This window comes from Erpetoichthys calabaricus, chromosome 6 (assembly GCF_900747795.2).
Source record: "Erpetoichthys calabaricus chromosome 6, fErpCal1.3, whole genome shotgun sequence".
NCBI lineage: Eukaryota > Metazoa > Chordata > Cladistia > Polypteriformes > Polypteridae > Erpetoichthys > Erpetoichthys calabaricus.
The window spans coordinates 196,607,232-196,622,972 of NC_041399.2; the positions used below are offsets into that span (position 1 = coordinate 196,607,232).

The 15,741-nt window shown below is 37.5% G+C and overlaps 1 protein-coding gene across 1 annotated transcript; it reads left to right on the forward strand.

The window, feature by feature from the left end:
- The first annotated feature begins 900 nt into the window (after positions 1 to 900).
- On the forward strand, positions 901 to 14,476 carry LOC114653143 (GTPase IMAP family member 8-like). Its single transcript, XM_051928799.1, has 3 exons — positions 901 to 1,037; positions 5,782 to 6,933; positions 13,596 to 14,476. Exons 1-3 carry the CDS (start codon positions 980 to 982, stop codon positions 14,306 to 14,308), a joined length of 1,923 nt encoding a protein of 640 aa, XP_051784759.1. The 5' UTR covers positions 901 to 979; the 3' UTR covers positions 14,309 to 14,476.
- The last annotated feature ends 1,265 nt before the right edge of the window (positions 14,477 to 15,741 follow it).

Below are 15,741 nucleotides of genomic sequence, written 5' to 3' on the forward strand. Positions count from 1 at the left end.
CCTACTTCGCCTATGCCTAAGGCCGGGCCTGATTGGGACAAATAATGCTGTAGTATATTTAAGTATATATGACAATTGCTCACTCGGACAATTTGTTTTGGGGGCCCCCAAGAAGGCGGGGGCCCTAAGCTATAGCTTGTGTAGCTTATACGTAAATCCTGCACTGGAGGTGCATGAAAGAATGGAAATAAGAATTGCTTTTTTATGCATAGAGTGAAAACAGATGTTTCATATTACTTAACTAGAAATTAAATCTTTGTTTCCCTTTACTAAACATTTTTGTGATGTAATAAATCCTACACACTAATACTCTAGGATCGAAATGAAATAAGATTTATTTAGTGTTCTTATAACACATACTTTGTGTTTGATGTCTTATTTCCCAATGAAAAATACAGCACTGGACTGAACTGGTTTGAGGCATCTGGTTAGATGTGTTCTTATAAAGGCACCGACCGCACTATTAACGTTAGAAGAAAACCTTTAAATGTCAGTCTTCTATTTACATAGCATTATCAGATTATTGATCATGTTTAAATATACTGTATTCCATGTATTATTCAGTGAGCAACTGCTCTTTATAATTTAAACAGAATCATTTTACATTTTCACTTGTATATATTAGAATCTAATTCTTCAATTTGATAGAAGGAAAACATCAAAGACTGGAAATATAAACATGAATAAAGGATACTAAATAAAATATTACATGTAATAGTTAATTATCTTACTGAACACATCTGTGTACAGTATATGTAAACAAAACATTTTTTTCCATTTTTTGGAATGAAGTAAATGTGGCATTTTAATCTTGACATGCCTGATAGCTTCCTGTTTCTTCCCTAACTTCAGGGAGGGAGTGCCAGTCCTCTGTAGAACAGGATTATGGGCAGCCTAAATTATAAATAGCAGCATTATACACGCACACCTCTGACTGCCTTTCTGCTCTGTTAGAGGGACTACAAGGAAAACAGACACAATGGATCAACAACCAAATAATGTGAACCAAATTCGTGTCAAGATGGAACAACTTTGTGGTAATTAATAAGGTTTTTAAAATACTTTTATTTCATTGGTTCCAGGGTCAGGATTTAATTATTTTAAAAGTTTTGTATATGTTCTTATTAGCTAAATGTACTTTATGGTATGAATTGTGTAAGCACTGACTGAGTTATGAACACATTACCTTTGGAAAATCGTTTTATCCCATTAAATATACAGCATTCAGTGTGCGCTTCTACCAGTGCTTATGCTTGAATGTAACATAACTGAATTCAGGGTAAGGCAAGGTGTATAATATTTTACATTCAGTTTTAGAGAATTGGTACTAGATTGACTAATGGAATTGTGAATGCATGCTTATTAGCACATGCCAGTATTTCAATGTACTCTGTACACATGACAACAAGATCCTAAAGCCTTTAAAACAATAACTTCTCAGTGAGACACTATACAAGTGTATTGCTATTGGTATAAAGGAGCTACATTTACATTTCATGACACACTTCGACTGAATAATTTGTTGGCTGAATGTCTTCAGTGTTTGTGTGTCAGAGAAAGGATGTGCAGCATTGTTGTTAATGGCATTCGTTTTTGTCTTCATTCTCTCTGAGGGTCCAGAGTGTGCCCCATAACTGAGCCTGCACTTTTAATGTTTCAGTGATATTACCATCCCAGCACAACACAACATAGAGACTCCTCTCCTCTGTGTCATCCTTTTAATCAATACTCCCCAAAAGTGAAGAATCATCTGAGAGTTTATGCAAGTTTTAAAAGTTTTATTACTGTACTTTTATGTTTTTAATTTTTTTCTCTCTGTTAAAATCATAATTTTTAAATAAAAATGTAGGAAATATGCTGCTGAAGAATACTAATGAAATGTCTGATAGGTGAGAGCAGTTCATTTAATGCATGTTATCACATTATACTTTACGCAATATATTTACAGGTTTTAGAAGAAATGGCTTGTTTCATAAACTTGCTGCAGCTACATAATTGAAAACACATGGAACCAATAACCAAAGTAGGGCAATTGAAAGTGGCGCTATGTGAATCTGCAAATCTCAACTCAATGACATTTCAAAAACTTTAGGTGAATAGGAGTTTTCAGACGTTTTTTGGATTTGTGACATTCTTAATAAATGAGCCATAACTTGTTTGTATTGCCTTTCAAGAATTTAATGACTGTAATAAAAGTTAAGATTATTAGTTATCTGGGTGAAGTCAATAGACTGAAAATAATATTAAAGTATAGACAAGACATTCATTTGTGCTTGTTGTCATTGAATGTATTTTTTTTCCAAAAATAGGGATGTGCACATCGGTGCATTTAATTGTACCAAGTATGCAGCATGTCACATTTTAAAAAAATACACTGCACTTGTTTGTGATGATGTGAAAAAGAGGCATAAACAGAATTGATTTTATTGGTGTGTGAAGGATTACATGCATCATTCAGCTGTGGAATAGACCACAGGTAAACATGGAGGTGTGAACAAAGCAATAGGGAACAATAGACGTTTCTTTCCAACCCCCCAAAAATCTTTTAAACCCCTAAAATACTCTTTTTAGAAGAAACCGCCTATTTTTGTGTCAGTTTCATGAAACTATCGGTGAAACAAAACTAAGCTGTTTTACTCATTACTATTCATGAAACAATACATTGTTATTTGAGGCAGAGATTCATGCAGAAGTGTGCATTTGTGTTTTTGTCACTTTTTTTGCTCACTACACAGTGTAACGGACAGCCGGGATTTGTACCCAGCATGGACGCCTCTGTAATGGAAGGACCAGGGGAAGGAGCTTGCATGGGCAATACCTCCCCAGGGATGACACAGGGCAGCCCCCGTAGCTTGCTACAGCACCCCGGGTTTGGAGCATGGAAACTCAACCCTGCTGGGGCCTGTGGCCACTGCCAGGGGACTCATGGAGAATGGCGGCCAGAAGGAGATTGTGGAACACCTGGAGCACTTCTGGGTGCTCTATAAAAGGGGCCACCTCACTCCATTCAGGGAGTCAGAGTTGGGAAGTGGAGGGCAAAGCTTGCGGGAGGAGGATTAGAGGTGCTCAAGAGACAGAAGAGAGGGACAAGAAGACGAAAGGGACTGTGTATTTGTGCTTGTTGGTACTGTGTTGCATAAGGTGGGAAACGAAACAAAACTGCTTCCCTCACTTAATAAACACGTGTTGTGTGCTGGACTTGGACTCTGTGTCTATTGCGTCCAGGGTTTGGGGAGCTGTATGCCACCTAGTGCCCACAACAGTCACTTATAGGTTGAAGTTTAGGCTGTTAGTGCCAGGAGCAACACAGGATGCAACCTTGGACGAGATACCACACTGCCAATTTCTAATTATCAGTTTACATGGAGAAAACTAAGATTAACACATTGAGAAAGTGAAAATTCTAACAGCTGTGAACTAAATTCAGGTCCGTACAACTGTGAAGGAATGTCATGAACTTCTGTGCCACTGTGCTACATCTATGTAATAGCAGTTTTCAGCTAATGCTTCATGAATGCTAGAAGCTTCTTTAATAAAAGAAACTGCAAGTGACCTTTGCCACAGACCCTGCAATTAACTGGCAAATATAATTAATTATTAAATTTTGTGACTAGAAGCTGGCATTTTAGGCTTTTAACATTACCCTTTCAAATATGGAGCAACCTATGTTAAATTAGTTAAGGTTTCAATGTAGAATGAATGAAGAAGTATACTAGTAACTAAAAAAGAGTGAAATTACAGCATGTTCATAATTGTAGGTAGGGCCTTATTTGTTCCCATGGGGCAATTTGTTTTTTTATAGAAGTTCACTAAATATAATATGTCTGAACACACACCGAAATGACTGAAACTAAATTAATAAAAAATGTCTGATTTGGTAGTTAGAGTCACAGTGAGGCAGTATGCAGGCATATTGCTGTTGGTATGAAGGAGCCCGTTACATTTCTTGACACAACTCTGATGAATAATTTATTGGCTGAATGTCCTCAATGTCAGTGTGTCATAGAGAGGATGTGCAGCATTGTTCATAATGGCACTCTTTTTTTTCATTCTCTGCTTTGCTACTACCTCCAGAAAGTCCAGAATGCATCCATAACTGATCCTGCCTTTTTAATCATTTCGTTGATCTTTTGAAGTGATTTTACCAGCTGAGCACACCATACCACAGAAAATTACACTGATCATCACAGAGTTGTAGAAGATGTGAAGAGTGTCACTTAAGAAAAAAGAGCTGGCTCTGCCCTTTCTTATATAGTTCCTCTGTGTTACAAGATCAGTCCAACCTGCCACCGATGTGGACTCCCATGTAGTTGTAGCAGTGCACCACCTCTACATCTACTCCCTGAATAGTGAGTGGACATAGAGCATCATTGGTGTGGTGAAAGTCAATAATCACTTACTTGGTTTTGCTGAGATTGAGCTGCAGACAACTTTCAAAGTTCTCCACCTCCTATACTTTGTCTCATTCCCCTATTTAGTACACCCCATTAGTAGCAATCATTAAAGAATTTCTGTAAGTGACATACCTGCTTAGGTATGGTAGACCTAACATTAAGTTTCTGTTGCTTCTGGAACAGCATCCAGATTGTTGGTGCAGGAAAGGCATTCATTTTCATTCAACCAGTTGGCTTTAGAGTAAGCCTGTGTCATGTGTACCATATTCAGTCTTCCAGATACCAGGAATTAAACATTTTTAGTCATATTTACTTGTATTTTATGACTGTACTGACTGCAGTGGAGATGGTAAGAAGTAGGAATACAGGACCAAGAAAACAACAATAGAGAAACATAGTTGACAAAACCAAAGCCTGGACCAGGAGTTGTGCTGCATATTCCGTCAAATACGGTCTGATCTTGTGAATGTGCAAGACAGAGACAGTAGTAGCATAGTTCCTGAAGGACAGTTTGTCATCAGTTAAAGCCCCAAGGTTGCATAGTGAATTGGTGTTAGCGATAATGAGCCAACCTGAAGAGAGACAAATGAGCTAGAATAACAAGAAGGTCTGTCTTTGCCACATTGAGCTGGAAATGGTGTTCCTTCATCCAGGCTGCAATATCAGTGGGACATGCAGAGATTTTAGTTGATACCATGTGGTCTTCTGGAGGGAACAACAGATGCAGCTGTGTATCAATAGAAAAAAACATGGGGGCTCAATGATAGGGCCTAGTGAGGAGGTGAATAGAAAGAGAACAGGAGAACGGCCAGCATTGACCCTGGGGCACACTGATGATTACCCAGTACACCCTTGATATAATTTTTTCTAACTTAAACTTGGCTCAATTATTAGTAATTTAAAAGTGATCATCCTATTGATTTTAATGATTTTCTTAGTAGATTTTGACCTGTAAAGAAAATTTGTGCCCCAAAGTGTCAGTCCATTCATTTATTTACTGAACTTGCGTAATCATGTTTAAAGTTTGTGGGAGAGTCCTAAGAAGAGCATTTGTTCCATATACCGTAATAATAATTAAACATTTATTTGTGGAATATTATTTCTGATTATTGATTAATATAGTTTAGGGAGACATGTTTAACACACAAAGTATTTAAAAAGGTGAATATTCTAGAAACAAATAAACTGTAAGTAATAAATTAATAATTACTTTTTCTGTTTCATTTTTAAATGTTACCAAATTGAAAAATTGGTAGTTAGCAAAGCAAAGATAGTTAATATAATAAATATCACCTTTCAAGTATCTGTTTTTATCCTTAAAGATGTTGAAAACTAAACACACCTTCAATTTAACAGTATTAAAATGCGTGCAATTTTTATTCTTTAGAGCAAGATGACACATCTCTACTACAAAAAAAATTGCCAGAATTGAGAATAGTTCTGGGAGGGAAAACTGGAGTTGGGAAGAGTGCTACAGGAAACACTATCCTGGGGAAGATGGCATTTGATTCCAAACCCTGTTCGGTATCTGTAACAACAAAGTGCCAAAAAGAGAAAGCAGTGTCACATGGGAAGCTGGTCTATGTAGTCGACACTCCTGGTTTATTTGACACAAAGATCCCTCAAAACCAAATCAGGAATGAAATTGGAAGATGCTTCTCACTCTCAGCCCCAGGTCCTCATGCATTCCTCATTGTGGTTCCTGTGGGACGATTCACTCAGGAGGAAAGGGAAGCAGTAAAAATAGTTAAGGACATATTTGGTAAAAAAGCCAAGAACTACACTATGATTATCTTCACTCGTGGTGATGACCTAGAAGGTAAACAAATTAAACAGTTCCTTCAGGATGCCGATAAAGAACTTACAAATTTGATTCAGAAATGTAATTTCCGTTATCACCTTTTGAACAATAAGAACATGCATGATCAGAAACAGGTTGTGGAACTTTTCGAGAAAATTGATGACATGGTGCAGAAAAATGGAGGATGTTGTTACACAAGTGACAACTATCGGCGAGCAGAGAAATGTATAACTGAAAAACAAAATGAGATTATGAACAGTGAAAATGGGGAATTCCAAACTGAGAAGCAAAGCCTAAAGACAAAATTCCTACAGGCGGTGGATGAATTTAAAAAAAATCTGGAAAAGCTGGCCAACAAAAGAAAGGAAGAAAAGGAACAAAAAGAGAAATTTCTTAATGAGATGAGGGAAAAGCTGAGTCAAGTACAGGATTCAGACCAACGAGTTCGACTAGTAGAGGCCATGGATAAAGTGCGCAAAGAGCTAGAAAACCTGAAAACAAGTGAAGAGCAGCAAAGACGGGAGCAAGTGAAGCAAATGAAAATGATGGAAGTGGAGCATCAGAAGAAGGAAAATGCTGCACATCGCTTATACAAAGAGAAGGCAAGAGAAGCAGCAGAATATGACAATCAATTTATACATCAATTTGAAAAGGGAGAGCATGCGGAATCTAGCGGCGTTCTTCAAGGAATGGCAACCGCTTTAGCAAGAGCTGCAAACCAGACCTGTAGCACCCAATAAAAAAGATCAAAATGAACAATCCACTGACCAAGAATAGGAGCAGCATCATGTGTCACAATGTTTGTGTTAGTTTTTGGGATGAACAGAAATTTATGTATTTTAAGGTTTAATGTAGTTTAAAGGTTTTTTTTATTTGAAACTCTTGTCAAGGTGTAGAAATGTGTTTATCTTTAGTGTAGAAATGAGTTTTTAAGCATTATTATTTCTTTATAGGTTTAAAGGGTCGTTACTATAACGTGTACAGAGTTCATCAAAATTTGTAGTGGCAATGCATAAGAGCAGAAGAGGTTTGACCAGCCAGAGCAGACCATTTAGTTGATGCTTCTACACAGAAGGGAAACTATTATATGAAGAATATATTTAGGGCGGAGTGGTGGCTCTGAGGCTAAGGATCTGTGCTGGTATCCAGAAGGTTGCCGGTTCAAATCCCCATCACTGCCGAAAGAGATCCTACTGTGTTGGGCCCTTGAGCAAGACCTGTAATTGCTCCACGGTTGCTGTACAATGGCTGACCCTGCGCTCTGACCCCAAGGGGTATGCGAAAACTAACAAATTCCTAATACAAGAAATTGTATAAGGTGAAATAAACAACAAAAAAAATATACAAAATTTCTTTTTCCAAATTAGCATTTATCCAAGTGCAGTGAAATATTTCACAATAGTTAATGCATGTAGTATGTACATAAATAAGATATTCTTAGCTAAAATTGTATATGTAAACAATTATTAGTGATGAGTAAACTTTGCTGAATTCGCTTAGCCTCAAGTTTGGTGAAATTGCAGAAATGTTTGGAAAAATTTGGCAAATTCAGAAAAATGCTCTGAAGTCAAAGGAAAGGAGTAACTGAATGAGTCTTATGTGGATTGTAATGGTGTAAGTGTACTTGACAGCTTAGGAAGTGTCTCCCAACTATGCTGGACTGATTACTGTGGGCAAAAATCTGACCTGAGCTGTGAGGCATCCATGCTAACCACTGCGCTGTCATGCCTCCCTGAGATAAAATTTATAGAATGAAATATCAGAATACAGTGGATTTGCGAGCATAATTTGTTCCGGAAACATGCTCGTAGTCCAAAGCACTCATATATCAAAGTGAATTTCCCCATAAGAAATAATGGAAACTCAGATGATTCGTTCCACATCACAAAACTATTCATATAAAAATGATTAATACAAAATATAAAGTAAAAATACATAAAGCAAATTAACTTGCACTTTACCTTTGAAAAGAACCATGGCTGGTGTGAGTGAGTTTCTAAACTCTTGTGGGATTGCACCCAACGGGGCGACACGTGGAAGAGTGTCCCAAAGCAATCGCAGTCTCCCAGCGGTGTAGCAGTTCTCCGTAAAAGCAAATCCGAAAAGATCGCAGACATGCTATAAGCGCCTGCCGTCAATGGGTGATATAAGAAACAAGGAACATTATAAATGTGCAGGGCCCTGCCTGACTGCTGTGTCTGTGTATAAATAACCGCGCTGTTGCTGTTTCAAGCTGAATAAAGCTGGTGTTGCTAAAGTACTGAGACTCAGCTTCGTGTTTTAGGGTGCAAGACGGGGACTCGCACGCACGCACGCGAGCACACACACACACACGAGCGCGCACGCACACAGTCACAATGCTAATGCTGTAGTAAACACTATACGTTCGTACGGATGTTGACTATATGAGTGAGGCACGCCGACTCAGACGGAGAATAAGATACAATTGCCCACAATCCCGCAGCGAGATAGAGAGAAGAACCATCAGCTCAGTTGTGATCACATGACGTTCAGCAGACAAAGCGTATACAGTACATACTACTCGTACTGCAAGACCTCGCTCGTTTATCAAGTGAAAATTTAATACAAATTTTTGCTCGTCTTGCAAAACACTCGTAAACCAAGTTACTCGCAAACCGAGGTTCCACTGTATAGCATTTCTTGCTGACGGTGGCAGATTGGAAGGATGAGTTAACTAAGGCTTGCTCCCGACAAATTCAATAGCAGTTACTCACTTCTCTTGAATCAATTTGAATTGTCTGATGCTTTTGCGCATTCACTGCTGCTTCTACCAAAAAAACACTACACTAAAACACATGGATTCTTCTACTGCACAGCACTCTGGGTAATATTATTGAAGGGGTAGGCTCACATACTACATAAAGGTCACATACAAGTCCATACCAAAAGACATGTTTCCTGTTGCCTTCTTTGTGTGTGTAAAAATTCTCAAAGAGAAATGTATGATCTTTATTTTGAGGGATAAAACATGAATATTGTGTAAAGGATGATGAAGTTATTGCCTTTTCAAATGAAAATAGCAGAAACAGCCAAAAAAGAGACTGACTTTAAAGGGTTCTTTGTAATAATTAGATTCAATTAGATTAGATAAACTTTAGCAATCTCATAGGGAAATTCAGAAGCATAAAGCAGCAGAGACATACAAAACAAGAATACAGACTCAGAGGACAAATAATACAGCCAATCAATCAATCAATCAATCAATTAAGCAATAAAAGAGAACATCGAGTGGAAGCACTGAATTGCCTGATAGCAGTGGGCAGAATTGACCCCCAGAGGTACCTCTTAGCACAATGTGGTGGAATGAGCCTGTGTTTGCAGAAAGAGAGCGCCTCCTGGAGGGGACGGAGGGGATTTTCATGACAGCATCTATGATTGACTTAATTTAGGGACATAGAAACTGGCTGAGCAGTACACCAGAAAATCCCCAAAGGAAATACAATCTGAAAGACAGGTCCTGTTTCTTCTAAAGTTCTTGTCAATTAAACTTTAACTAGTATAAAAAATACAAAGACATGCCTTATAGAAAATTTGCTTAAATTCATGCCTTTTCCAGAACAAATATTGAAGGGGGAAAACTCAGCTCTCCCTGAAATCAAACTTTAACTGCATAATTGTTGCAATATAATTCTTAAATAATTGCTGCAAACACAATTTTAGATTTTTATTGTATATATCAATTACATATTCCTGTTGCAGTGCAAGCGGCTCTGTGTGCAGCAATACTTTTTGGAAAGCAAGTAAATTGCCCCTGGGGACAAACTAAGTTCTATCTATGTAAATGAACACAGAATAATACAATGATGGTGCAGCAGTACCACTCAGTCGTAATGGTATCTGCAGTCAAAAAAGAAGAAGACAGGTGGGAATGTTTGAATGGTGTAGGTACTCCCTTTAGCATTTCATGGGTGAAGGTCTCAGGAAAGTGGCTACTAAAATGGGGATGGGGTTTCTGGTAGTGAGTGCATTGGGAAATTATTTCTGCATATAAATATGAAAAGCAGGACGGTTTATGTTATGATTATGTTTAGTTTAACATTTTTATCTCATTTTGTAAAGAGATTTCTGAATTGAAAATAAAAGTTAGGGTTGCTGAATTATTCCCACTGCTACTTTTTTGATTTGGGCTTATTTTCAACAAGTTTGCGATTAGAGTTAGGATTTAAAATTGTTTCTTTCTTGATTCCTTCTTTATTTTTGTGGGCTCCTCCATTTTCTGATGAAATGGCTGCCATGTTACTGCAGAATTACTAAAGCAGTTTCTGACACACAATGTCATCATTGCAACAGCCTCAAAGGTCAACCCCAGATGTTTTGGGTCGTTGTTGGACAGCAACAGTACACGTTGTGTGTACATTTTGTTTTTGTTGATTTACTGGTATAACGACTATATTGAGTGAACTTCGAATACAGTTTAGGGTTTTGTTTTTGGCTTGGTGTAAAGATTGATTATGATTTATGATTATGAATTTGGTTTATTTATTAACACACATTTGCTTGTCTGGTCTCATTATATAACATTTGCTTCACATAATACTTTAAAGTCAAATTGGCTTTTGAATATTTGGCTCATCAACCAACCCCCCACACAAATTAGGAAATTTGGATTTGCAAATGTCAGTATCAGTGTATGATGCCTGATACTTCATAAATAAAAGAAAATGCTGAGTACAGCCCTGTATAAGACAATGGATAGGCAAGCACAAATATGGTGGTACATGTGGTGGAATATACAATAAATTAAGAATTTTAAAGAAAGCACCATATGACTAAGTATGGGGAATAAAATTAAAATACTGAGATGAATAGACCTCTTTGTTGACATTAATTAATTGTAACAAATCACGTCATTTTGTTTTGTAGCCTCCTTCACGTTATATTTAAACATAAATAGTGTTGCATTTTTTGGATTGAAAAAATTATGTATTTATTAAATGTCATCTTTCTAGTGTAAAATATGGAAAACACTAAATGTACAGAGTCAGAAGTGTAGAAAGTATATTAATGAAACAAATCATAATAATGAATAATAATATTAATAAAAATAATGCCAATATCTTGAAGCACAGTGAAATATATAATCCAGCGTCACAGTCTGGACAATAGTAGTGTAATTCCTTGCAGATATTCTTTTCAAACTGATCAGCTTTGAGACAGCAAACTACACAATTTCAATTGATACGAACGTCGCATTCGGATTCATCAGTTTCACTGTCTGTTTCCATTCCACTTCCTGAAGTCAGATTCTCTTTGTCATCACTGCTTATATCACTATCAAGAGCGCGCAACACCTGGGCTACTGAAAAACTTTTCTTACAAGACCCCATTATGAGACTAGAAGAAGATGAGTCTGCACCATTGCCTGTCTCTTACACTAGACATGCCTGTATCATTTTCTGAGCAATGCTCGGCACTAACGCTGCTGCCATTTTTACAGCCCGAGTAATCCTCAGGTCTAACACTCATGCAAGACACGTCTATAAAGTTGCCTGAGTGATGCTCAGGACTAACGCTTTTTGCACTGTTTTTACAGCCCAAGTGATGCTCAGGTCTAACACTAAGGAGGTTAATATCAGCTTTTTGTCATGTCTCAGCCAGGGTTCCTCAAATTCATGTTTCATGTCTCTTGTGTTTGTTTTTGATCCTTTTAATGTCAACTATGTGCATCATTCTTTATTTTTGTTTTTAATATGGCAGCATTTCCCAACCTGTAGATATTGCAGGAGTGCCACAGCTGACCTCAGACGAAACTGCACCCCTACCCACTCCTCTGACAACCGTACTTTCACAGCTGCAGAATCGCAGGTGGATCATGGCCAATTTTGGACCACCTCCACAACCTTTGCTTGACAATTGTGCTTGATTCACCAAGAAGGAAAAGTATTAATGACTGCCCTTGATTCATCTAACGCTCTGACGCTCTGGTGATCACGTGGGCCTCCTTCCATCCCGTTTGATGATCGTGCTCGATACACCAAAGGGGAGATTGGGTCATGCTAAATTCACAGGAATGGTGGGTCACGAACACAATGGTATGTGAAAAACTGAGTTAGGACATCAACAAAGGTTGGGAAACACTATTTTATATAAGCTGCCTTTGTTATGGTTTGTGTGTTTTGTGGGTGGTCCTCCACCTGACAATTGTCACAAGGAACTGCCTTATAAATCTGGAGTTCCTGCAGTTCCTGGTGGTTCATGGTGAATGCGCACTGGAGTCTATGAGTTATCTGTGAGTTATCTGTGTTTTGCTGTGCTTGCACTCTTGTATATTTTTGAATTTTGACCTTCTTGTTGCACTGTAAAAAATGTTTTGTTGGATCAACCTAAATAAATTACTTCACAAGGTAACAAGCAATTTAATTGATTTCTTTCAAGTTTTAAAAAGTATTTGAGTAAACGTAATTCATTTGAGTTTGTTTTAACCTTTTCAAAAACTTGAATAAAAGCAAAAAAATGTATTTAGCTCAAACCAAATTTCTTTAAAAACTCAAATTAACTGCGGTGGGCTGGCACCCTGCCCGGGGTTTGTTTCCTGCCTTGCGCCCTGTGTTGGCTGGGATTGGCTCCAGCAGACCCCCGTCACCCTGTAGTTAGGATATAGCGGGTTGGATAATGGATGGATGAACTCAAATTAAAATTTTGTCCATTATTGTATTCACTGTAATGCCAACTTAAATTCTATATATATTGTCACAAACTCAAGGCAGAGTCATATAAAGGTTTGGGGCAGCCACCCGTATAATTTGGTTTCCTGGCTGCAAAGTTGCTTTTCAAAATAATACAGCACTGATGTGCACAAAACCGAGTCCAAACAGAACTAAGGGAATAGGGAAAAGGTGGAGGCTTTTAAAGGGGGAGACAGGAAGTGAAGTCAAAGGGGTCGGGCTCATGTAGGTCTTCTGCCATTGGTGCGAGCCCGGTCTCCAAAGCGATTTTTTGCTTTAGACTAAATAGAAGAAGTTACATTAAGCGACAGCAAGGTTTTTCAATTTGAAGGAAAGCAAAAAATTATGTTAGGTGAACAAACATATTAATATAGTTCATTACAACTACTAAAATTACCTTAAATCAAAAAGAGCCCTTTTTCTCTTTTTAGAGTGTGTTTTTTCATCCACTCTATTTTTGATTCTTTATTGGAACTTTATTACAGGCAATTACATTTTATCTTTGTGCTCCAAGGAACATCATTGTGATTGTGAACATTACAAAAATAATTAAACATGAAACTCTTAGAATTCTGCTTTAGGAACCAATGAAAGAAAGAAAACAACAAATGCACAATATAAGTAAAAATCAAGTTGGTAATGTTGGATTTTCTTCATTTAACAAATATAATAAAAACAAGAAAGTTTGGTGAAAGAATGTTTTCTATTTTTCAGCAAAGAATGGAGGAGCAAAGCTACCTCCAGCAGAGGAAAGACGACCAAGGGTGGCCTCAGGCCCTGATTTAAGAATTATTCTTGGAGGAAAAGCTGGAGTTGGAAAGAGCACAGCAATCAGCACAATACTGGGGGCAGATGAGCCGAGGAACGAGGTCTTCTCAGCCTCGCCTGTGAAGGAGGTAGAGAAAAGAAAAGGAATGGTTCAGGGAAGACATGTCTCAATTATTGACACCCCTGGTTTGCTGGACAAAAAACTATCAGTAGAAGAAGTTAAGTCCAACATTGGAAAATGCTATTCTTTATCATCGCCAGGGCCTCACGTCTTTCTGCTGGTACTGAAGGTGGGCCAATTCAGCAAAGAAGAGAGTGATGCCATTAAGATCATCCAGAACGTATTTGGAGATCGGGCCTTGAGTTATACAATGATCCTGTTTACTCATGGGGATAACCTCAGAGCTCAGTCAGTGGATAGTTATCTTGAACGCAGCAGCAAAGATCTACAAGAGATGGTGAGGAAATGTGGCTACAGATATCATGTTGTTAACAATAAGAACCCAAACAACCAAAAGCAAGTGATAGAGCTTTTAGAGAAAATCGACAAGATGGTGGCAAGTAATGGAGGCACACACTACACCAATGAGATATATAGAAAAGCTGAAGAAAATATTGTAAAGCGTCAAGAAGAGCTGCTGAAGGGAATTGCCAAGTAAATAATAGCAGTAAACATGAGGGTAGCTTTCAACTCTTTATGTTACTATTTGCTTGATGCTGTTTGGTAAAATTATAATTGCAATAATAATTGAATATATAAAAATGCTAAGCATTTTCCATTCATACTGGATAGGCCAATAAAGGATGGTGGTGTGCACTTTATGGCACACATAAATTCCAGCACCTGCTGTCTTATGTTATACCTTAAGATACATTGGAGCTGAATGAGTCATATTTTCAATATCTTGCTGAGTTTTAAAGATTAAGGGTGTTTTTATTTATGTATAGGTGTGTCTAATCAATTATTCCTGCGAATGAAAATATAAAGTCCTAAAATGTCACAAATGCTTCATAAGAGGGAGAAACTCTGAAAAACTCTGACTTGTGGAGACAAACCAAAATAATGAATGTTTATAAAGAAGGTAAAAGTAGAAAAACAGAGAAAAGGGAGAAAAAATAAAGTAAAGAGTATGCCTAAAATAAATTCTAAAGCAAAAAACACTCAACACACAATAAAAAAGCAGAATCCAACAAACAGTAGTTGCAAAAATCCAAGAAAAGAAAAATCAGGAAATATCAATCGGTCATTATCAAACTCTAACACAAACTCAATGAATAGTCGAGGAGAAGATGAAGTGTATCAGGAATAGTAAATGGGAAATAAAATATACAGACAGTGAAATAGTGGATGCTCTAAACTTGCATTTTTCTGAGGTCTTCTATTGTGAGGAATTAGATAACCTCCCAGACTACTAAGAAAGTACTGAGTGATTTAGAAATTGTAGAGGGTGAAGTGGTACTCAGATTAAATAGGCTGAAATCAAACAAATCACCAGGATCAGATAATATTTATCCTTGAGTTCTTAAGGTGGATTAGCAGGTACAGATATAAACCCTTGATGTATATTTTAAGGAAATCACTGCACACTGGGGAAATTCTGAAGGACTGAAAAATGGCAAATATTATATTATAATGCATACACTTAGAGACTACTCTAAGTCCTTATATTCTATTCAGTTTAAAGAAGACAAGACACAATCTAATGCTAGGTACTCTCAGTGCAGAGTAATTGGATAAACCTCTGAGACTCTCAGGATTACTAGAAGCTCTGCACTCACTTCAGAGTGGGAAAGTTGCAGGCCCTGATGGTTACCCTGCCGAATTCTACAAAAAAATTTCAATTAAGTTAGCCCCCCTTTTATTAGCAACATTTATTGAAGCCAGGGACAATAACATTTTACCTCAAACTTTTCTCCAAGCATTAATTACCATCTTTCCTAAGAAAAATAAGGACTTATTACAATGTTCATCATACAGACCAATCTCACTTCTGAATAATGATGTTAGCTAGAAGGATTCAGAAAGGTCTTCGGTTATATCACAGAGACCAAACCGGATTCATTAAAGGCAGACACTTAGCTTCCAATCTTC